The following is a 22,452-nucleotide window of genomic DNA, read 5'->3' as shown; positions in this document are numbered from 1 at the left end:
CGATCGCAAAAATGGCCATCAGGGCTTTTTTGGGGAAAAGTGCGTCTAGATTGGCGCTGACGATTTTCCGCAAAAAGTGCTTTTGCGGAAAAGCGTCCATGCCAATCTAGATGCTCTTTTCCGCAAATGCTTTTAATGGAAAACTTTTCTGTTAAAACCATTTCCAGAAAATCATGCCAGTCTAGAGTAGCCCTGCTGAAAGAGTATTTTGTCCCACCGGACAGTATTTTGAAATAATGGCTTGCCGTGTAGACATGCTCTTTGTTATTCCCAATAGGGCTGCTGTATAGAGGTACTCTAGAGACTAACACACCCTGTGTGGATTAGATAGATAGATTCATGAGTTTTCGTGGGCAAAATCCACTTCCTCGGATGCGTGGATAAAAAGGGGGGGAACCTCCCAATTTATGACAGTAAAAGAAGGGAGGGAGAGCAACTCCGGGTCCCCTTAGAGGAGGCACTATGCGGGGGATAGAAATATAATAATAAAACTCGACAACCCATCAGCTCAGCGAACTAAACACCAACTGCTAACATCCAATCCAGTGGGGGTGATTCGATCTAGCAAAACTGGCCCTGTCACCTCGATTTCCAGCCGCCTATTCTCATTCCTTGGCAGGCCAGGAACAAAGATCCTGTTTCTACCTCCTCCTCCAAATATGAAGCCCTCGATGCTCGCAAAACTTCCCCCTTCCCGCATCAGGCCCGTTCCAGACACCCTAGACTGAGGTGCATCGCCTGGTCAATTTCGTCTGGGTTTATTCCCTCAGTTGGAGTTACTACGAATTTGTCCTTTGCTTGGGCGTCTGGATCGGGACGAAATAGCTCTACCCTCCTGGGTCCGAAGGCAAATTAACCGTGTGGTTTAAACCGGAATCAGATCTAAAGCGGCCCTCCAGTAAACATAGTTTAAAAAAGTAATCGGAGCTTGGTTGTAACTTTCATCAGCGACGGAGAAACTCCGCCAGTCCAGCCTCTCTCTCCCTGGTCTCTACCGCTGTCTTGCTAACAAGCAGGGAAAGCCCCTGTCATATCAAAGTCAGCATTAAAAAAACAAAACAGCCCTGCTTGGGTGCAGTTCCTACCCACCCAAGTCCCTCCCTGCGAGCCTCCAAACCAGCTGGATGTTTTTCCATCAATAGAGCTCCAAATCAGAGAAAAATCAAGCCACCTGTCCCAGCTTTTTTAGGGGTTTTTAATGATGTTGCAAAAGAACGGTGGTTTCATGCAGATGACAACACACTCTAACCCCCCCCCCCCATCCAAAAAAAATCCCAACACAAATTGTTACAAGCGACAACGAAACAAACTAGATCGTTTACTCATCCTCGATTCGGGTGGATCGGCTGGATGAAGTCATTTTAGGTGCAGGCAAAATTCACTGGGTGGATCTTTTCAATAATTAGGGGGCTCCCAATGAGTAGGAGGGGGCTGGTTTCTTAGCAGAGGTCTGGAGCTTTTGGATGTCCGGCGGGTGGGAAAAGAGGGTGTGAAAAAATCCTCTTTTTTATGCAAAAGAGGGAAGAAGAGCAATAAAAAAGGGGGGGGGGGGAGTTTCTCCAAATTTCGTTCCAACGTCTCAGACGGCCGCTGCGAGGAAAAGGAAGACAGGGGGGTAGAAAAGGACAGCCCGAGCAAGTGAAAACAAACACACACCCGATATAACCTCACCGATTTATGGGGTTTTGCATTTTAGTAGCTTCTACCCAGGGAGTGAAATCCGGACAGGTTGTTATAGCTACCCTAATCCACAGGGGTTCCCCCCCCCCCCAGCTATTTAAACCCCCTAAATCTTCCTCCCCCTTTTTAAAACTACTTTTTATCTCTCTGGCTTGTGGGCCAACATGCCCCTAATGAGTATTAAAACACTATCTCCTCGCAATTAGCTCATTCCTGTCTTCCCGTTCCTGATTGACAGAACCAGTGGAAGCATACGAATTTTCCCTTTGGCAATAAGTGCTGATTGGATCCTTCTAAGGAGAACTACTTCAAACTTTTTTTTTTTTTTTTAATATTTGCCTTCAGTGTCTTGGCTGAGAGAAGAGTTTTTTACCTCTCTGCGATTTTTTTTTTTCTCGAGAGGAGTTGGGGAAGGAAGAGAGAGGTTTATTTACCTGCTTGGGCTGAGTTCATTTGATCTGATTGTGTGTGGGGGGTGTTTTTTTTTTTTATCATTAAAATCCTGACTCGTCAATCACAAGCAAGAAAAACGTTGGCAACCCTTTGAATTACCCAAACTTTTCCTCCACTTTTGGCGATGGGCTGTTTTGGATATTGCCTGTTCCTTTGTGGGTTGAGTCAAGCCATGTCAAGCTACCCAATCTGGTGGTAAGTAAATTCGAATTCTTCTTCTTTTCATTTACAAGGAATTTTTCCGTCTCCTCGGATTTTATTTGCGACTCCTGCTTTTAGGGTCACTCTATTCGTTGCCACTTAACTAAAAAAAGTGGAATTGTTCCAACGCCAGAAAGTTTTTTTCCTTTTTTTTTTAATCCACATTTCAGATCTTTTGTTTATACATTCCCGTTGTTGATTAGGACTGGGTTGTACCTGACCGCTTGTTGTTCTGCTGCAAAAGGGGGAGATTTCGAAAGTTATTTTGTTGTTGTTGTAGTGCTTTGATCCCTGTCTGGAAAGAACAAAAGGCACTGACTGAATTAAAGAGATGATACAAGTTGACATGAGCATTTCAAGGTGGTTTTGAGCTAGTCAGGTGGAAGGAAGGGGGGTGGAGTATGAAAACATTTTTCCCCTTGCTTTAAGGAATATGTAAAAAAAAAATCAAGCAAATAAACTGGTAACACAAGACAGGACAACCTGGACTCGTTATGTAAAGAGACGCAGGGAAGGGAATTGATAGAAAATTGATTAGGAATGGGACTAAGTTGATTTCTCTCGCTAGACTTTTATATTATAGAGCTTGCCGTGTAGATTATGGGCTGGGTGGAGAAGTTTTTTGTGCCCGGAATCTTGAGGGGGAACGGGCCGGTTTTGCGGGGATAAAATCCGGGGGATAAATCGAATGAGGATTCGGAGCAGAATCGGGCCCCTTTCGATAGGGCAGCGAGGCGGCAAGGCCGTCCGAAAAGATCATTTGTAGGCGGAAAAATGGCCATTTTCTTAGGCCAGGAAAAGGGGCAGATAAGCCAGAATCGCGTTTAGGTTTCTGCCCCTTGTATCCTCTGGCCAGAGGAGACAGAAAACAGGAGGGATCGGGCACCCAAACAAATGTTTGTTGTGGCTCTTTGCCCCTCCAAACCAAAATAATGCCATTAGGAAAACGGACCCCTCTCCCCCAAGTTTTCCTTTCAATTTGGGGCTCTCCTTTGCAGGGTGAAACATGCTTGAGAACACGGCGGGCGGGCACAGCCCAGGTCCGTGGTAGATCCGTCGGAAAGCGGCTGGAAACAGAGCTAAACCTCCCCTTCTTGTTTCGCCTGAATTTAGCTTTTTTTCCCCCTCCCCCTTCTGCGTTGCTTTTGGACCCCCACTGGCTGTACAGAGGGGGGCGAAAGGGGCAAGGTGCATCCGTCTCCAGCGAGCAACTTTGCAATGCCAGGGCGTGGGTGTGTGTCTGAGCCACCGGGATTAATCATGCCCCCAAACTCCACCGCTTTCCCAGAGCCCAGCTGGGACGCAGACAGAGCAGGTGTGAGAGAGGAAGGGCCAGATTTCCCCCCCGCGAAAGCGAGCTGTCTAGGAGACGAGGGGAGTCCTTTTTCACTCGTAACTTTCCCTGCAGTTCTTTGATTCCAGCCCCCCAGCCTCGGCTCGATTCCGGGCTTGGATTCTGGAGGAGACACCCAGAAGAGGCCGGTTGAAGGTTGCAGCCTCTCCCTTTAAGCGCTCATCCGAGCGCTCCCCTACCAAAAGCCATTGGAAGGAAAGGGTTCTCCAGGAGGCATGTAGCTGCAGATCGAGTAATTACCAAGGCTAGGTAATTGGAGCAAGGGAAACCCTCGCCGAGATGGGTCCTGCATTGAGGCGCAGGGCGCAAACGCAAGGGCGCTTTTAGCCAGGCGATGAGCCTCTGCCATTGCTCAGCGCGCAAGAATCAGCTGATGGTGGGGAGGTGCGGTGGGTCCCAGTAAACTTGCCCCGGAAAGCGGTGTAAGCTCTGGGCTGCCTCTGCCTGTGTGTGTGCAAGGAAGGCAGGCCGCTTGTACTTGTAACGCCCAGAGACTTTTAAAGAAAATCGTGCGCCCTGGGTGCGCGGGCGCAGATAGAATTTTCAGTGACTTTTGCGCGCTCGCTCTCGTTTACACCAATCCCTGCAGTCAAACTCTCTCGGAGCGCGTGCTGCCCACTCCCTTGAACATGCCCGGGGTGAAAATCGCGCGCCGCCAGCGAAGTGAAACTGCGACTTATTTTGAGATGTGATCGACGGTTAGGGGAAGGCGGTGGGGGAAGAGGCTGGTTTTTTTTTCTATGATACATTCTGGGTTCCCAGTTTTTTTCCCTCCCTCCAGCGCCTCTTTTGAAGTGGGCTTTGCCGAGGGAAGCTCGTGATCCTATAGCTATTTTGGCTAGTCTCTAAGGTGCCACAAGGCTGCGCGTTGTGGTTCATCATTCGTGCGGTCGCCTCCCCGCGTCTGTTCTCCCTGTGGGCAGCTGAGGGGCGAGGAAGGGGGGTCGCGAAGGCAGTCCCCCCGACTATTTCAGGTATGTCTGAAGCCGGGGAATTCGTGTGAATGGGAGCAGGGCCATAAAATGCAAATACGGTCTTGGTAAGGCAAACGACCCGAACACCTGGACTGGAAGCATTAACCAGCGCGCTTTTATTCACAGCCTCCATCTAACTTATAATTAGCAGCTCCCTGCTGCATTCCTGATTGGAGAAGGAAATGCATTCCACCGGGGCCGACATAAATATTCCCTTGTCACCCACGCCAGGGAAAAAGAGGTGGGGTCGCAGATCGACAGTCCCTCCCGGAGCGTCCCGGGAGATCAGCTGCAGCCAAAGTTCCAAATCACTGGGGGAGGGGAGGGCGGAGAAAAGACCTTGATTGCTCGTTTCTCTGCTGCACCGCACGGGAGGTTCCTGCCAGGTAGTTAGAGCATCACTTCTTGTTCCCAGGGCTGGGGTGTGTATCTGGGGGGAGGGGTAGAACATGCAGCAGGAACCGGCGTGAGATCGGATGCAACGCAACCGTTTTCGCCATCCCCTTTTCCAGCGCAGCGAGACACCCCCTCGGGGCTTGGGATTGCAAAGGAAATGTTGATTCGGGGTCTTTTCCCGGTTGGCCTGTTCCCTGCCTGAATCCCCACCCAGGCACCTTTGTTCCCAGGCCAGCTTAGACTCCCGGCGTTGCGCTGAAGGGGCAGGCGTATGCACCGGGTGGGACGAGTCTTTACCTTTCCAAAGGAAAACAAAAGCCGCCGCCCAAGTCCCAAGGTAGAGTGGAGGGCAGAAAAAAGGAGAGGGTTGTGTCAGATTTGGGTTTCCCCAGGAGGGCTGGTATATACACCACACACTGATATTTTTTGCAACAAAGGGCATGTCTACACAGCAGGGCAAAAGTCGAATTAAGCTATGCAACCTGAGCTACCTCAGTTGTGTAGCTGAAGTCAAAATAGCTTAATTCGGCTTTTGGTACTGTCTACTGAGCAGGAAGTATGCTCTTCTTTCACCTTCCCTTGAAATGAGGGTTACAGAAGTCTGAGTAAGAAGCTCGCTATTTTGAAACTATCTGAAAATAATGGGCTTGCTGTGTAGACGCACACTGTGTTATTTCGAAATAAGCGTGCAGTGTAGACATAGCCATGGGGTGTATCTACACAGCACCCTAAACTTGAAATAAGAGACATAATTTGCGCTGTGCAAATTGCATCTCTTGGGTTGTGTCTATATTGGCACCCTTTTCCGGAAAAGGGATGCTAATGAGACACTTCGGAATTGCAAATGCCGCGGGGGATTTAAATATACTTGAAAGTAGGAATAAGGGATCTTCCGGAAAAGGGTTTATTTTCCGCAAGATCCCATCTAGACTGGCGCTTTTCTCCGGCAAAACCCCGAGCTGGAAAAAAGTGGCAGCCATGTTCATGCAAATGCCGCGAAGGATATTGAAATCTCCCGCGGCATTTGCAATTCCGAAGTGTCTCATTAGCATCCCTTTTCCAGAAAAGGGTGCCAATGTAGACACAGCCTTATTTAAAATCTATTTCAGAATAGCTTATTTTGAAATTTGGTTCCTCTACAGAGTGCCAAATTTTGAAATAACACTCTACTTTGAGCCATCCCTTAACCCTTGTGCAATGAGGTTTACCAGCATGTCCATTATTTCGAAAAATATTTTGAAATAACGGGCAGCTTGTGTAGACATGGGGTAGCTATTTTGGGTTACTGAAAGTATCCCAAAATAGCTGTGCAGTGTAGACGTATTCTGTGAGTGTAGCGGGTGTGTGTGTGTTGTATTGTATGTGTGTTGGAGTGGTTTCTATCTATCTATCTATCTATCTATCTATCTATCTATCTATCTATCTATCTATCTATCTATCCTGTGAAATAGATCGTCATACTATCTTAGCCCTGCATGGGAATGAAGCATTCATGTCAATTGAGATGGATGTAGTTTCTGCTTCTGTACAGAGATGCATGACTTGTTAGGTGAAAAGCAAATTTAACTCGCCCAGATATATTCCCAGCAAATGCATCTAGCTGATTAATAATTATGGTAAATGTGAGTGTCTTTCTTATTTTTTTTCCCCAAACATTTTTTAAAATGAAGGCAAGTTAGATCTTGAAATATCTTTTTTAAAAGAAAAAATGCAAGCATTTCACTCGGGGCTACTGTTAGGATTTTAAAGTGCTGGCAAGTTCCTAACATACATGCTAGAAAGCAGTGCAGTGCCCTTTACTTACAGCAATGGGTGTCTCGGAGGACGTGTATTAGTGAGGTCCGAGGGCATGAGATGGAAACTCCTAAATAGTCTATTCTGCCTGCCAGCTCAGTTGTTTTTAGCCATGAGAGACTAGATGCTGACGGCTGTTGTTAGTGATGGGTCAGTTTCCTAGTGTACAAAGCTTTGAGCCTTACTGAGGGCGTGATCCTGTTCCCACTAAGATCCCTGGGAGCTTTCCCATGTGCTACACGGAAGCCAAACACTTGCCACCTGGCCTTCCCTAGCACAGAACTCTACTACTTGTGCTAAAAGAGATGCTCCCATTAGGTAGCAGTAGAAGGAGACTTTTTGCTTCTAGTGGCCCAGCCATCAAAGGAATACTTTGCCAGTATACTGCAGAAGTTTCCTATCCTTTTTTCAGTGGGCTGCGTGGGGAGATGGAGTGAGTGTTTCTATTAACATTATTAATAACAATCGTTGTTTGGTATTTGTATTACTGTAGTACTAGAGATCCGTAGGCATGAATCAGTGCCCTAGTGTGTTAGGTGCTGTACAAAGAGAGAGAAAAAATTGGTCTCTATGTACCAAATACAGATATGACACACTAAGCGAAAACATACTGTGCGTAGGAGGTCATTTCATGAATAGAGCATGTTTAGACTGAATGGTTGATTGCCCTGCGTGACTATCAGATCCAGGCAAAATAGGACCATGGAAGTGACTGTTCACATCAGCAAAACGCACCCTGAGTCTGGTTTCACTGCCTGGCTGGTATGCCATGTCCATACTATGTAAACAAACAGTACACATAATGAAGAATTCATTGGATTTGTTAAAGTTCCATCAACGACCCTAAAGTGTTACTAGGACTGCATAGAGAGAATTATTAAAGAGACTGGCAGGATTAATTGAGAAGGAAAACTAACATCCATTAGCTCTTATATAAAAACTTTTATATGTAAATAACACAGGGCCCATGCTGCATCAGCCAAGGCTAGAGGAGAGGGAAGCTGGGGGAAGGGAAGCGTGGTGCAATATGAGGAGCAAACAGGCACTTTCAGCAGACATGGTCTGTGCTTTAAAATAAGACAGCAAAACAGAACAAGAAAGAACAAATGTAAAGTCTCTCTCTGAGAGCAGAGTGTTTGTCTCCAGACATCTGCATGGAACTGAGCACTAAATTGCTACCTTATTTCTGGAGAAAGCAGAGTAGCTGGTGAGGTAAAGGTACAGTACACAGAAAACAAAGGCTTCTCGTCATGATCTATGACATGGAGAGTGATACCGGTGGGGAGCTGGTTGTTCCATTCCACCACCTGCATCCTACTGCTGTTGTTGAGTGAGATTCTGTACACACTTCTGCAATGGAATTGGAATTACTGGTTGGGGCCCTCATCCTGCAATGAGCTCCGGGTGAGCCGATCCTGGGCCAGTGATTGCAGGATTGGTTTCGGAAGGGCTATGATCAGGTATAAGGGAAGCCATCATCAGCTTCCTGCTTCCGTGCTGCTCCCTGTTGTCCCAGGGCATAAACAGGGAGTGTAGAGCAGGCAGAAAGGGAAACTCCAGGCTGTGCAGAGATTGGGGTAGGGTTCAAACAGTCAGCTCTACACCTGCAATGTCTCCTGGTCTGCTTAAGGTGCTTCTCAAGGCCCCTCCATAAGAATGGCCAGACTGGGTCAGAATAAAGGTCCAACTAACCCAGTATCCTGTCTGCCGAGAGTGGCCATTGCCAGATGTCCCAGAGTGAATACCACAGGGAATCATCGCATGACCCCTCTCCTGTCATCCATTACCAGACAAACAGAGGCTAGGGACACCATTCCTACCCATCCTGGCTACTTGCCATTGATCAACCTAACCTCCATGAACTTATCAAGCTCTTTTTTGAACCCTGTTCAAGTTCTAGCCTTCACCACATCCTCTGGCAAGGAGTTCCACAGGTGGACTGTGCACTGCTTGAAGAAAAACTTCCTTATGTTTGTTTTAAACCTGCTGCCTATTCATTTCATTTGGTGACCCCTCGTTCTTATATTATGGGAACAAGTAAATAACTTTTCCTTATTCACTTTTTCCACACCAGTCATGATTTTATAGACCTCTATCCTATCGCCCGAGTTTCCTCTTTTCTACGCTGAAAAGTCCAGTCTTTTTTAATCTCTCTTCATATGGGGCCTCTGACAAACCCCGCATCATCTTTATTGCCCTTTTCTAACCTTTTCCAATGCCAAGATATCTTTTTGGAGATGATGCGACCACATCTGTATGCAGTATTCAAGATTTATATAGAGGCAGAAACTCAACACAGTAAGTGGAACCAAAGAAAAAGCATCTGAGACAGAGATGTTTGATGTGACACCATGCGATCAGGAATGCTAGTGGGGCCCAAATACGTCCTCTGCAGGGGACACTGGCCTCTGAGCAAGCTAGCTAGATAGATAGCTAGATAGATAGCTAGATAGATAGATAGATAGATGTGGTTCTTATGTTCACTCCATATCCTGTCTGAGCAAAGGGACGAGAAGTAGGACCCATAAAGCTCTGAAGGCAGAGTGATCCCTAACTGTGTGGCATGATAGAAAAGCAGTACAAAACTCGAGGTAATGGGAGGAGATTCCCAAAGGGAAAACAGGCTGGATATCAGGTTGACCCTCTCTAGTCTGGCGCTCTCTGGTCTGGCAACATCCGTGGTCCAGCACGATATTACTTAACTGAGTATCTACTTAGCATGGGTGTGGCCAAGTTTCCCACTGTCCCATAAAGTTTGTTTACAGCTCCCAGTCCTGGCTCTCCCTGTTCTACATTGTGATTTAGCTCTGATTTATCCCAAATGTCTTCTAAGAGCCCAGCCAGTAGTAGAAGTGCTGGTGATGCTGCTAGACAATATTGACCTCCCGTGAACCGGCAAATTCTTTGGTTCAGCACCGGTCAGGTCCCAAGGTTGCCGGACTAGAGAGGTGCAACCTGTCTCAGGAAAGACACCCTTGCAGAGAGCTGTGTTGGATTGTGGAGCAGTGATCAAGCAAAGTAGTGAAAGCCCCATCTATTGAGTTATGTAATTAAAACTAGATTGGACAAAGCCCTTCAAACTATGCAGTAGGAAACAACCCCGCAACAGCCCCTCGGGAATGGAATGGATGAGCTAATGGATCCTTTGGTGTCTGTTTCTAGGATTCAGGTAAGCACAGGGAGCTGGTTTGTTGGTCTCCGTCGTGTCGGCAGAAATCCGAGTCGTTCGAAGGCGAGGCTCCAGATTTGCAGAGGTTTAGCTGCGGGCGGGATGTAGCTCCGGGAGTTCTCCCCTGACTGCATGGCTTTACAGAACAGTGATGACAGGGCCAGGTGTTCACTTGAGTGCTGTGGGCCGGATTCACGGATTCTGTGAGCCGGATTGCTTTTGCTTGGCTGTGACTCCACTCTCAGTGGTGTGACTCCACATTGAACCAGGAGTGGATCAGAGCAGACTCGCCCCCTCCCTCTACAAAGAAGCGTGGATTTTTTTTTTAATGCAAACCCAATTGGTCCAAGTTTTGACTCGGCATATGGAGTCCTCTGCAGACCTACGTTGAGATTTGACAGCCACTGACCATACTAAGTGAGAGACGGTCATTCTTTGGTGAGTGAAGAGGCAGGACACTCAAGCAGCAGTCTTAGCAGTGTCTGTTGGCATAAGAGCATCTAAGCAATCTCTCAAATATCCATCAATACAGCTGTTTTTCTTTATAGGGGTTGGTATCTCTCTTCACTTCCTGTCCTGTTGGCTAGTGTGGCTGTGTGCTGTTGAGCAAGCTGCTGTGTTCTACTCCAGAGGTGGCTGCATTTCAGTAATAGGCTAAATGAATCCTGTACATTTAAAAAGTTCACAAGCAACAGCTGACATGGACAGCTGAGCTCAGGATTCCATTTTGCCAGATGTTGTACAAATATAGTCAGAGGGAAAACTTGCGGTGTAACCAGACAAAGGGCAACAGAAATCACAGATATTAAGCCCATTTTACAGAGGAGAAACCGAGGCACCGAGCAATTAAGTGAGATGACCAAATTCATGCCAGAAGCTTTTGAGAGGGACAGGAACTGAAGCAAGATTATCCACAGACTCGTCCTTGTTTTAAACAGGGAGAGCTCTGGGAATCTTCCAGACTGCCAAGTGCCTTCTCAAAAAGAAGCTATTAGTTATTCACTTAGGATTTGGTCCAATCACCGTAGATCCTGGGCTCTCCTACTGCGGCCTCGTGTTTGCTCTTTTTCAGTTTCAAGCTAATTTTTTCGGTGTGTAGATGAATTGGCAAAAAACAAACAAAAGCCACATGGAAGTTGAAGCCGGGGAGGAGAAGTGGGGTTTTATCCAAGAAAGAAAAAGTGAATCATTTCTTTTTGGGAGACCATGTGCCTTATAAAACCTCACTCACAAAACACCTCCATTTCTCGTCCTTTATATTTATATGATGCATCTCTTCTGCGCGTCTCAAAGAACTTTATTAACAGGTCATGATTCCCTCTGTGAAGGAGGTAACTTTCATTATCCCCATTTTAGAGATGAGTCAGAGAAGTAAGAGTCCTGGCCTGGGGTCAAGTGACAAATTCACGGCAGAGCTAGGCAAAGCACCCAGGACTTCTAACCTCTCCTCTCACCACTGGAAAGCAATTTCTCTGGCGGGCCTTCCAAAGTGTTAGACCCAGTCCTTGAAGTTTCGATTCCTGACAATCTGTGTGGTCTAAAGGGTCTACGTGAAATGTGGCTTTTATTTCTGCTGCTGGCTGACCTTGAGCAAATCCCTTCCCTGCTCCGTGCCTCAGTTTCCCCATCTGTAAAAGGGGGTGTAACCACCTCTACTCGCAATCTAGTTTCCTTGTTTCTAGAAGCAGCATTGCACTGACCTGCCTGCCTAGCAGCCCCCATTTTGACTGCCTGCCTTGTGCTGCTGCACTGCTTTATCCTTGTCCACATGTCCTGAGACTTTGCTCACAGGCCAAGATGCTTATCCAGTCCGGTGTGATCTGCCCTAGTTGATGGTAAAGAAGAAAGTCCTCTCCAAAGCTACATAAAAATTGTCCACTCCACCCTGAGGTCTCCCTCAGTTCATCTCTCACAAGAACCTGCCTTGATCATGGTGATATTTTCCCTGTCTTCCCCCAGCTCTCTCCAGTTTCTCCTCTCCTTAGCCCTTGGTAGGGCTGCGGTCTCTAATGTTCCATACTGAGCTTCACTGTCTGACCAGAAGACAGTCTGTCATCCCACAGGTGTGAAACTTGACTCTAATCTGTGTGCTTTCCCTTTTCCACAAACTCCGTCACACAAACATCACAGCGCTGACCTCCTCCGGCAAGTGCTTTGAGATCTCCTGATGAAAAAAAGCCTTTTCAGAGGAACTAGAGACAAATACTTCTCCTTTCTGTGCTTGTATTTTCCACTCTTTGGCTGGCTACATTGCAAGCTTTTTAGGGCAGGGGCCGTATCTCACTCTGTATTTGTAGAGGGCCACCAAATGAAATGAATAGGTGGCAGGTTTAAAGCAAATGAAAAGAATTTTTTCATCATGCAGCACACGGTCAACTTGTGGAACTCCTTGCCAAAGGAAGTTGTGAAGACCAGGCAGGGCTGGCCTTACCATGAGGTGAACTGAGGCAGCTGCCTCAGGTGCCAGACTTTGAGGGGGCACCAGTAGACCCAGAGTGTAGAAAACTGTGTCTGCTGCAGTTAGTTCTCCTTGATTGGGGTAGGTAGCCGAGCAGTACCATGAGAGGAGGAGAACAGGAAGAAGGCAGAATTGAAACCTTTCAAAGTTTTCGCCCAAGCGAAGGGACATGGGGGCATCATTTGAGCTCCCCGCCTCAGGTGCCAAAATGTTGCGGACGGGCCCTGAGATCAGGACTTTAACAGGGTTCAAAAAAGAGCTAAATATATTCATGGAGGATAGGTCCATCAATACTTTATTATTCAGGATGGGTAGGAATGGTCTCCCTAGCCTCTGTCAGAAGTTGAAAATGGATGACAGAGGACGGATCACTGGATGATTCCCTGTTATGTTCACACCCTCTGGGCCATCTGGTATTCGCCACTGTTGGCAGACAGGACCCTGGGTTAGATAGACGTTTGGTCTGACCCAGTCTGGCCACTGAAGTGAGCTGTGCCCATGAAAGCTGGCGATACCATCTACATGTTTTGTTAGTCTTAAGGTGCTGCAAGACTATTTGTTGTTTAAGTTTTTCCAGTTACAGACTAACTCGGCCAGCCTGCTGAAGCTTATGTTCTTATGTACACCACTGAGCACAGTTCTTGATCTTATGTGGCACAGTTCATAACAATAGCAACTATTATTATTATTATTTATTAATTGATTACCTGTAAGGGTGTGTCTAGACTACAGGGTTTTGTTGAAAAAAGTGACCTTTTTTCGGAAAAAAAACCAACTTCCCCTGCATCTAGACTGCTGCCGCGTTCTTTCGAAATTAAATCGAAAGAATGCAGCAGTTTTTTTATGAGGAATAATGCCTTTTTTGAAAATACTCTTTCGAAAAAAGGCGTTGTTGAACACAAACAATGCTTTTACGAAAGAGAGCATCCAGACTTCCTGGTGATCTCTTTCGAAAAAGCGGCTCTCTTTTTTGAAAATACTGGTTGCTGTCTAGACGATCTCTTTCAAAAGAAGCTTTTTTGAAAGAATCTTTCAAAAAAGCCTCTTCCGAAAGAGGCTTGTAGTGTAGACGTAGCCTTAAGAGTGCAAGTTCGTGCTGTGTCTCAGAATTATTCTTTTTCTTTTCCTGTAAAGACTTCTGTAAGGAAATGAAATACTCTCATTCTGCTCAAATGCAGAGCAGGGAAAAAGCGACTTGTGAATATGCTGTTTTTCTTCTCCCTATTATTTTTTTTTCTTTGTGGCTGATTCTACGTCTTTCGTAGTCCTGGAGAGCGTGATTGAAATAGCCCGACTGGCTTTCAAAGGACTTTACGGGAGTAATAACAGTGCTTAACCAACTTGACACATGCACATCACGCGAGGAAGTCCTCCTCCCATCTCCGAGTCACAGCCGGCTGGGTTTAACAGCCCTGTTGCGTGGCACCTGGCATGGGGGATAGAAACATGGAGTTTTACAGAGTGTTTCCAGCAAGCGGAGGACTCCGGCCTACTGCGATGAAAGCCAATAACAAACCTCATCCCCGAACTGGAACAGGATTGGGCCTGCAGTCTCCAAGTGCTGACCTGGAGCTATTCCTCCAGTCTGAGAAACACAGGTCCTGAACACAGGTGTTTGGCTGGATAAAGGGAGGCTTAGCTATGGGTCTGCCCCCTGGCTGACTGCAGAACTGGGCCATTCTGGGGGCCTGCTTAGCCATAACGTGTAGGATTTCCTTTGTGTCTAATCCAGGGATGGGAAACATAAGGCCCAGGGGCCGGATACGGCCCTCGCCTTGCCTAGATCCAGCCCCCGAGGCTCAGGGTTCTCCCCCCACCATTGGGGAGCCTATGCTGGTGATCCAGCTCCCCCACCTGTGGGGCTGGAGCACTCAACATCTACTAGGCTGGGCCCGCCTAAGCTCTGGTGCGCGAGGGGAATGTGGGGAGCGCCTTTCTCCTCAGTTGGGGGCCGTGCCAGAGACGGTTTGCTGTGGTACCGATTTTTCTGTGGGTCAGTGGCCCCTGAGAGAGGTCTCCCCCCCCCCCCCCCCCCACCCGACTCTAATCCAAAGACTCCCATTGATTTCAGTGGGCTTCTGGGCCCTGACCCTGCAGAGCGGGAGGCAGGCACTTGGCCGTGTGGCATTGGTTCCAATGAGCCAAAATGCCTATCAGGAGCTGGGCCTTTGTGCTAACTTCACAAAGTGCAGTGGGTGAAGGTAGGGCGGGGGAGGCAAAGTCCCAGCTCCACCCCATCCCCGCCCTACCTTCACCCCCCATGGGAGCTAAGCCACTGCCCCTGCACCATGGGGAGATGGGGCAGCATCCCACTCCCCCTGCATAGGGGGGGCCCCGCCTCGCATACCCGCCGCCCATGACCACACGGCTGGAAGGCACTGACATACCTGGGTGATGGGTGGCGCAGGGTCAGAACCTGAACAGGACAGAGGAGGAGCAGGCGAGGTGGGATAGAGGTGCAGTCGCTGGATCCATGACTAAGCCCACTAGGTGTAGGGTAGGGCTGCCTGTAGCAGCTGTGGAGTGGGTCCGTTGCCATTCCCAGCCTGGGAGAAGAGGGAGAAATCTTTGGCCTTTTTCTCCAGACACTCGTAGATCACCCTGGAGCATGGTCTGGGCCAGGGGTGGGGAACTTTTTTGGGTTGAGGGCCGCTGAGCCACAGAAAAATCATTTGTGGTCCACACATACGTGAGAAGCAACAAAAAAAAAAACCACCAGACACCTCCCCGAGGAGCAAAAAGACACTTCCCACATTGTCCTCACACTCCAGAGCCTCCAGGGGCCAAGGCCGGTAGATTTTTCTGGGCCCCTCAGGCCCTGGGTAGGGCAAAAATGAGGAGTTCAGTGTGTGGGAGGTGGCTGCCGGGAAGCAGGCTTGGGTTTTGGGGTCAGGGTGGGAGAGTGCGTGCAGAAGCGGAGTAGGAGGTGCAGGAGCAGGAGGGGGGTGTTTCTGGGTGAGAGGGAGGGCGCGGATGCTCCAGTCCCAAGCGGGAGGCCACGAGACTGGAGTGCCAGTGCCAGCTCCCTGATGCTGGGCGGGGGAGCCCTGCACCTCGGGGACCGGCTCCAGCTCCCAGGCTGTAGGTTCCTCACCCCTGGTCTAGGCTACGGGTAGCTGCTTTGATGCCCTCCCTGTTCTCCTAATCTCCTGCTCCCCCGACGCCGGCCTCCCTTCACCACTCCGCCGACCCTTGGGAGGGCCCACGCTGCCAGGTGCCGATCATGGACCAGAGACCTTCCCCGGGCCCAATGCATCCTCTGACTCCAGTGCCACGCCTCGTGTTCTGAGTACTAAGGTCCTGCTTCGGGGCTTCCGCAGAACACAACCAGGTTCTTGTGCTCTGCTCCTCTCGGTAGTATCCAGAGTACGTCTCCCCTGCGCACTACGCCCCACCTGGGCTGGTGGGTTCAGTGTTTCCAGGGTCTTGCGTGAGCTTCCACGCTGCTTTTTAAGCCACTTGCTGGACCGGGTCTCGCAGCATCGCTAATGCGTTCACCCAATGCCACACAGAGCCTGTGCTCTTCAAAACCTAGGTGGGCTGCATCTCTACCATGTCCATGCGTCACACTGCTCATGGCATTAGCAAAGCATGACTAACAGTAGGAAAGCTTGTGTCTGGCTCACCTCTGAGTCTCGGTGTTTACAAGTATTGTGAGGGTGGGGAAAGGATCTTCGCATGCCTGTGAACATCACTTTGAGGCCAGCAAGACAAAGCACCATCATTTGATGCGTGTTTTCATAGAATCATAGAACACTAGAATGGGAAGGAACCTTGAGGGGTCATCGAGTCCAGTCCCCGGCCCTCATGACAGGACCAAGTACTGTCTACATCATCCCTGACAGGTGTCTGTACAACCTGCTCTTGAATATCCCTAGTGATGGAGATTCCACAACCTCTCTAGGCAATTTATTCCAGTGTTTAACCACCCTGATAGTTGGGAAGTTTTTCCTAATTTAAGCACAGTTTAAGCACATTGCTCTTTGTCCTATCCTCAGAGGTCAAAGGAGAATAATCTTTCTCCCTCCTCCTTGGAACACCTTTTTAGGTCCTTGAAAACTGCTCTCATGTCCTCTCTGTCTTCTCTTTTCTAAACTAAACAAGCCCAAGTCTTTCAGCCTTCCCTCCTCGCTCATGTTCTCTAGACCTTTCATCATTTTTGCTGCTCTTCTCTGGGCCTTCTCCAATTTCTCCACTTTTTTCTTGAAACGTGGTGCCCAAAACTGGACACAATACTCCTATTGAGGCCTAATCAGTGCAGAGTAGAGCGGGAGAATGACTTCTCGTGTCTTGCTCACCACACTTTGGTGAATGCATCCTGGAATCATGTTTGCTTTTTTGCAACAGCGTCAGACTGTTCACTCCTATTTAGCTTGTGGTCCACTCAGACCCCTAGATCCCTTTCTGCAGGACTCCTTTGTAGACCGTTTTGCTCAGTGAAAAAATGAAAAGATGAACTGATAGCAGCAGCCCAGTCCCAGAGACTTTTCAGTTGCCTGGCCTGCTGGTCCAGGGTCTTTAAGCCTGCTTTGTAGTTTGGATGCCCCAAGTGGTGTCTGTCAGGGCAGCGGAAGAGTCTCACAGGCCAAAAGACCCCGATGAAGCAGCATCTTTCCATCCAGGGACATAGATGGCCCTTTTCCCCACAGTCCCCCAGCCATACAGCCATGACTGCATTTTATCCTCACCTCACGGCCTGGGAGCGAGGAAAGTGCAGACTGTATTCTTACAGATGGGGAGACTGAGGCACAAGGTAGCTTAAGTGACTTGGCCAGGATCATGCAGAAAATCTGACTGACTGAAACCAAGGTACCCAAATTCCAGGGCGGTGTCCTACCCAACACACGCTCCTTGCTGTTTTCCGTTGCCTTTCTAGCATCATCGTGTGCCCCTGCACACTGGGGAAACTCTTGTTTTCGGGGCCTGTCCTGATGTCTTGGGGAACAGGGTTTTGTCCTGATGTCTGTAACCCCCAGCAGGAGTCACTAGCTGGTAAAACTTGCAGGTAAGCCCCAGCGCACTTCTGGGCTGTCGTACAATAATGCTGCCGGGGAGCCAACAGCTTCTGCTGAGCAAAGTAGGAGGGGGGGCAGCTGTCCGCTGCCAGAAGGGGCGGGGCCTCATGGCGGAAGGGGCGGGGCCAGGGCAGCCAGCCCTTCACACCACCCACGTGGCGCTCCAGTGGCGATTTAAAAGGTCTGGGGCTTCCTAGTCCGAACTACCGTTACTCCTCGTTTCCTAGTCCGAACTACCTAGTCCGTGCTGCGTGCGGCGCCCGGCGAGATGCAAATGAAGCCTGGGAAATTCAAATCCCGGGCTTCATTTGCAACTCCGGTTGCCTACATTACCACCCTCGTTAGAACTAGGGTGGTAGTATAGACATACCCTGAGAGGGGACACGATAGAGGTTTTCAAGTATTTAAAAGGGTGTTACAAGGAAAAGGGAGAAAAATTCTTCTCCTTGGCCTCTGATGATAGAACAAGAAGCAATGGGCTTAAACAGCAGCAAGGGAGGTTTAGGTTGGACCTTAGAAAAAACTTCCTGCCTGTCAGGGTGGTGAGACACTGGAATAAATTGCCTAGGAAGGTTGTGGAATCTTCATCACTGGAGATATTTCAGAGAAGGTTGGGTAGACATCTATCAGGGATGATCTAGATGGTGCTTGGTCCTGCTGTGAGGACAGGGGACTGGACTCGTTGGCCTCTCGTGGTCTCTTCCAGTTCTAGTGTTCTATGGTTCTATGAAATTGTATATACCTAGCTCAATAGGTCCAAGCCCCTCCCTACCCAGGAGAGGTCGAGGTGCCCCATTGCATGAGCTGTGGTTTGTGTATCTGCCAGCATGGTGCAAAGTTTGGTGAGGGGCATCTTCCAGATAATCTGGGATGCCAGGAGCTCAGAGATCTCCAGTCACTGCTGGATTCTGGGCAGCACGCCAGTAAGCCTGTCAGCTTTCTTCGTCTGTGTCCTGGTCAGACAATACAGGCTTGCAGCAGATGTTAACAGCAGAGGTTCCTACTTTCAGCTGTGTTACAAATCTGTCCCTCTGGGTGTAGATGATCAGACCACTCCAGGGATCGTATAGAAGAGAGCCGAAGAATTGCGGGCACAGCGAGAGTAGTATCCTTACATTAGTTTTAATCCGCATCTAGATCACCAGACAAAGATGTATACGTAATTACGATGTGTTCTATTCCCCTTTTCAAGCATACTCACACAAGTGTACTGATCAGGTGGCCAACCCTGATAGCAGCTGGAAGAGGCTGGAGATCTGGCAGTACACACGCTGCCTCTGCACCTGTTGGTTCGTCTCCACTGATGCCCCAGCGTGAAGGACCCTTTTACACTTCTAATCAGTAGCTCTGTTGATTATTCACTTGAGGGTGCGTCTAGACTGCATCCCTCTGTGGACAGAGAGCTGTAGATTAGGCACATCAAAATTGCTAATGAAGCAGGGATTTAAATATCCCGCGCTTCATTAGCATAAACATGGCCGCCACTTTTTTTCAAAACGGAGTTTAAAAAAAACCTGGCAGTCTAGACACGGATCTGTCGAAAATAAACCTTTTTTTCCGACAGATCCTGTAAACCTCATTTTTTGAGGAATACAGGATCTGTCGAAAATGGGTTTATTTTCGACAGATTCATGTCTGGACTGCTGGTTTTTTTTTTTTTTTTAAATGGTGGCCGTATTTATGCTAATGAAGAGTGAGATATTTAAATCCCTGCTTCATTAACAATTTCGACGTGCTTCATTTGCACCCTTTCCTCTGGGTGTCACACATACTGTCACACTCCTGAGTGGTGCCTTTCTTGTGTTCTTAATTACATGTTCCTCATGTTTGCCCCATACCCACCTTGCGCAATTGGGTCTCCAGATGTTTTGCCTCTTTGTCTTCAGCCTTTTCTTTCCTCTCCCACAATTGTACCACATCCACACTCACTCTCATTCAATCCTACCCTGTTAATTCATTATAATCAATACACAAATCAATACAATCTGTATAAATCCTTCCAACGTCCCTAGCTCAGTCCCTGATGTAGGCCAAAGTGCAGGCTTAATATCACAGCCCCTAGGAGAAGCAGCTGGGTTCTATTATCCCATTTCACAGACATGGCAAGAACAGGCTGGAAAGGGTAAAAAACTTGGGCAGGTAACGTGAGGCACCTATTGACGGTTAGTCATTGAAATAAACATGACCCAGTTTTCGGAGCCATCGATCACTTGCAGCTCCACCAGAAGTCGGTGGCAGTTCTGGGTGCTCCTTGAGAGGAGTTTCTCTTTATGCTCCCAAGGTTGAAGATGTTGGACTGTATGATTTGCAGCAGGGTGTTGGCTTCAAAGCTGGAGTCAATCCCTTGCATTCAGCATGTTGCCTTGTCCATTGTATTGGGGATTCTCTGCCTTTAGGTGGTGGGTCAATCATAGATGGTGGGTCTCATCCGTGTCCTGTTGTAAGACGAAATGAGGTCTTGATTTTGTCCCAGCTAGACAGGAGGGGGATTTTAGGGAAAAGCAGGTTACTCCTGGGCTTGTCAGGAAGTTTTGGACAAAATATTTTTTTAGTCGGAAATCCCTGGTTTGTCCAAATTGCAACTTTTCATGGGAAAGGATCCGTTCTGAAAAAGTCCTCTCAACTTAAAAAAAAGTCAGAAAAACATTTCAAAGTTTTGTTGAGCTTTTTTTGTGTGGGTGTTTTTGGAATGAAGAATTCTGGCTGTTCCCGTTCAAAATGACTTTTCATTTCTGAGTGGACGTTTATTACAGTAAAGAAAAAATCAGTCACTCAGACTGAAATGCAACATTTCAAAATTATCCAAATTAAATACTTGGATTGACCAGACCTACCTGTTTTCAGATTTTCGCAAAAGTTTTCAAGGGCACATCTATACTTCACACAAGACCAATGCTCCAGAGGTTGATCTTCTAGCATTTGATTTAGCGAGTCTAGTATAGACCCATAAATCGAACGCTAAGGGCAGCTCCCACCAACGTCCGCTACTCCTCTTTCTGTGAGGAATAAGGGAAGGTAACAGAAGTGTTTGCTCCCATCAGACTCCCGGTGGGTGGATGCCATCAAGGCTCGGCTTAAAGTAAGCCGACTCCAGCTACACATTTTGCGTAGCTAGAGTTGTGTGCCCTAAGCCACCTTCCTGGTCTAGTATAGACCAAGCCCAAGTGTTTGACTCTCTTGTCCCGATTCAGGACAGGAAAAATGTTCAAGAACTTGACAATTTTCGTGGGCTGAGAAAACTGTTTCCTCTTCAGCTCTGGATCCCAGCATACAGCAGGTCGAGAGCATGACACAAGCTCATTCCAACTCCCGTGCAATGGAGTTGCCCTTCTTAGCGCTGATCCTGTGGTTACTGTGCTTGTCTGGGATTTATCATAGAATCATAGAATCATAGGACTGGAAGGGACCTCGAGAGGTCATCGAGTCCAGCCCCCCGCCCTCAAGGCAGGACCAAGGGCGGGGGGCCGGTATGAATCTCTGGTTGAATTCCCGGCTCTGCTGATGGCTTTCTGGGTCACCTTGCACAAGCAACTTAATCTCTCTAAATTTTGCCTGTGTCCCTCTGCTGCTAACTGGTGAGAATATCACGTTCCTACCTCACAGGCATGCTGGGAGACTGGGCCCATTGCAGAATTGTGAAGTGCCCGGGACAGATAAGTATCTAGGACAGTTGCTGGCTGTTCAGCAGAAGAGTTGGGTCCCTGAGGGGAAGGAGTTTATAGTATCTTGAGTTGCTTCTGGAGTAGTCTCAAAACCAGTGGCACCGTTGCGCTGGCTTTCCAGACCCCATGGACCCATGAGCAGACCCTCAAGGGCCCTGGTCCCCTGTTCCGGCAAGCGCTGGCTGAGCTGCGGCAAAAGCTGGCGGGCAGCTGTTTAGATCTGGCAGGGACCCAGGTTGCAGTAGGACAGCACCTGTAAGAAATTTTAACTTCCTTTCACTGCTGAACTTGCGTCTCCTTTGTTTAGTGGAGAGTAGGTGCTTTGTGCATAATAGGAGAGTTACTGGACTGCCTGTGGCATTAGGGGCCTCATGTCTCAACGCAGCGAATGAGATCAATGGACTTCTTGAGAGTGGTAACGTCCGGCACCAGTGATATTAAGAAAAGATAGATGATGAATGGGAGCATCAGAGCTGAGGAAGCGCCTGGTGCATCTAGTCCTGGGCTATGTCTACACGTTTCCAATGCCTGTTGAACTATGTGAGCATCCTACGCATCTGAAGGGTGTGACTGAGCTACGAGTTTCTGGGAGCTTCCTTCGTGCTTTGCTTCAGAACTGTAGGGTGAGGATGCCTCCACTGCAGAAACCTCGAATCATAGACTCCTCGGGTAGGCAGAGACCTCAGGAGTCAATGCGTCCCGCCTTCTTCCAAAAAGCAGGACCAATCTCGACCCAATTATCCCAGCCAGGGCTTTGTCAAGCCGGGACTTCAAAAACTCTAGGGATGGAGGTTCCATCCCCTCCCTAGGGAACCCATCCCAGAGCTTCCCCACCCTCCTAGTGAAATAGTTTTTCCTATTGTCCAATCTGGACCCCACCATTGCAACGTGAGACCATTGCACCTCATTCTACCATCTGCCCCCACTGAGAACAGACTTTCTCCATCCTCTTTGGAACCTCCCTTCAGGGAGTTGAAGGCTGCTCTCAAATCCCCCCTCACTCTTCTCTTCTGGAGACTAAATAAGCCCAAATCCTTCAGCCTCTACTCCTAGGTGTGCTCCAGCCCCCTAGTCATTTTGGTTGCCCTCTGCTGGACTCTCTTCAATACGTCCACAGTCTTCCTGTAATGGGGGGCTCAGAACTGGACACAATACTCCAGCTGATATTTGAGCGATCCATGAGGCTTTTATGGATGTCTGTTCAAAACGCAAAGTCTGGAAGCCGAGAGATTCCACGGAGTCGCCTGGGTAAAGGAGGAAGTCCTTCAAATGGACACGGGCCCCGCAGAGCTGAGT

General features: G+C 48.4%; 1 protein-coding gene across 1 annotated transcript in view; it reads left to right on the top strand.

The window, feature by feature from the left end:
• Positions 1-1,823: 1,823 nt before the first annotated feature.
• The window catches only part of WNT3A (Wnt family member 3A), a 132,770-nt gene continuing 112,141 nt past the window's right edge, over positions 1,824-22,452 (top strand). Inside the window, exon 1 of the mRNA XM_075922961.2 lies at positions 1,824-2,328. Coding sequence (XP_075779076.1) covers positions 2,258-2,328 — 71 coding nt within the window. The 5' untranslated portion in view covers positions 1,824-2,257. The remainder of the gene's footprint in view (positions 2,329-22,452) is intronic.

The sequence above is a fragment of the Pelodiscus sinensis genome, chromosome 2 (assembly GCF_052426305.1).
Source record: "Pelodiscus sinensis isolate ZL-2025 chromosome 2, ASM5242630v1, whole genome shotgun sequence".
Taxonomy (NCBI): domain Eukaryota; kingdom Metazoa; phylum Chordata; order Testudines; family Trionychidae; genus Pelodiscus; species Pelodiscus sinensis.
Note: the sequence above shows the minus strand (reverse complement) of the source record. Positions and strands in the feature narration are given on the sequence as shown.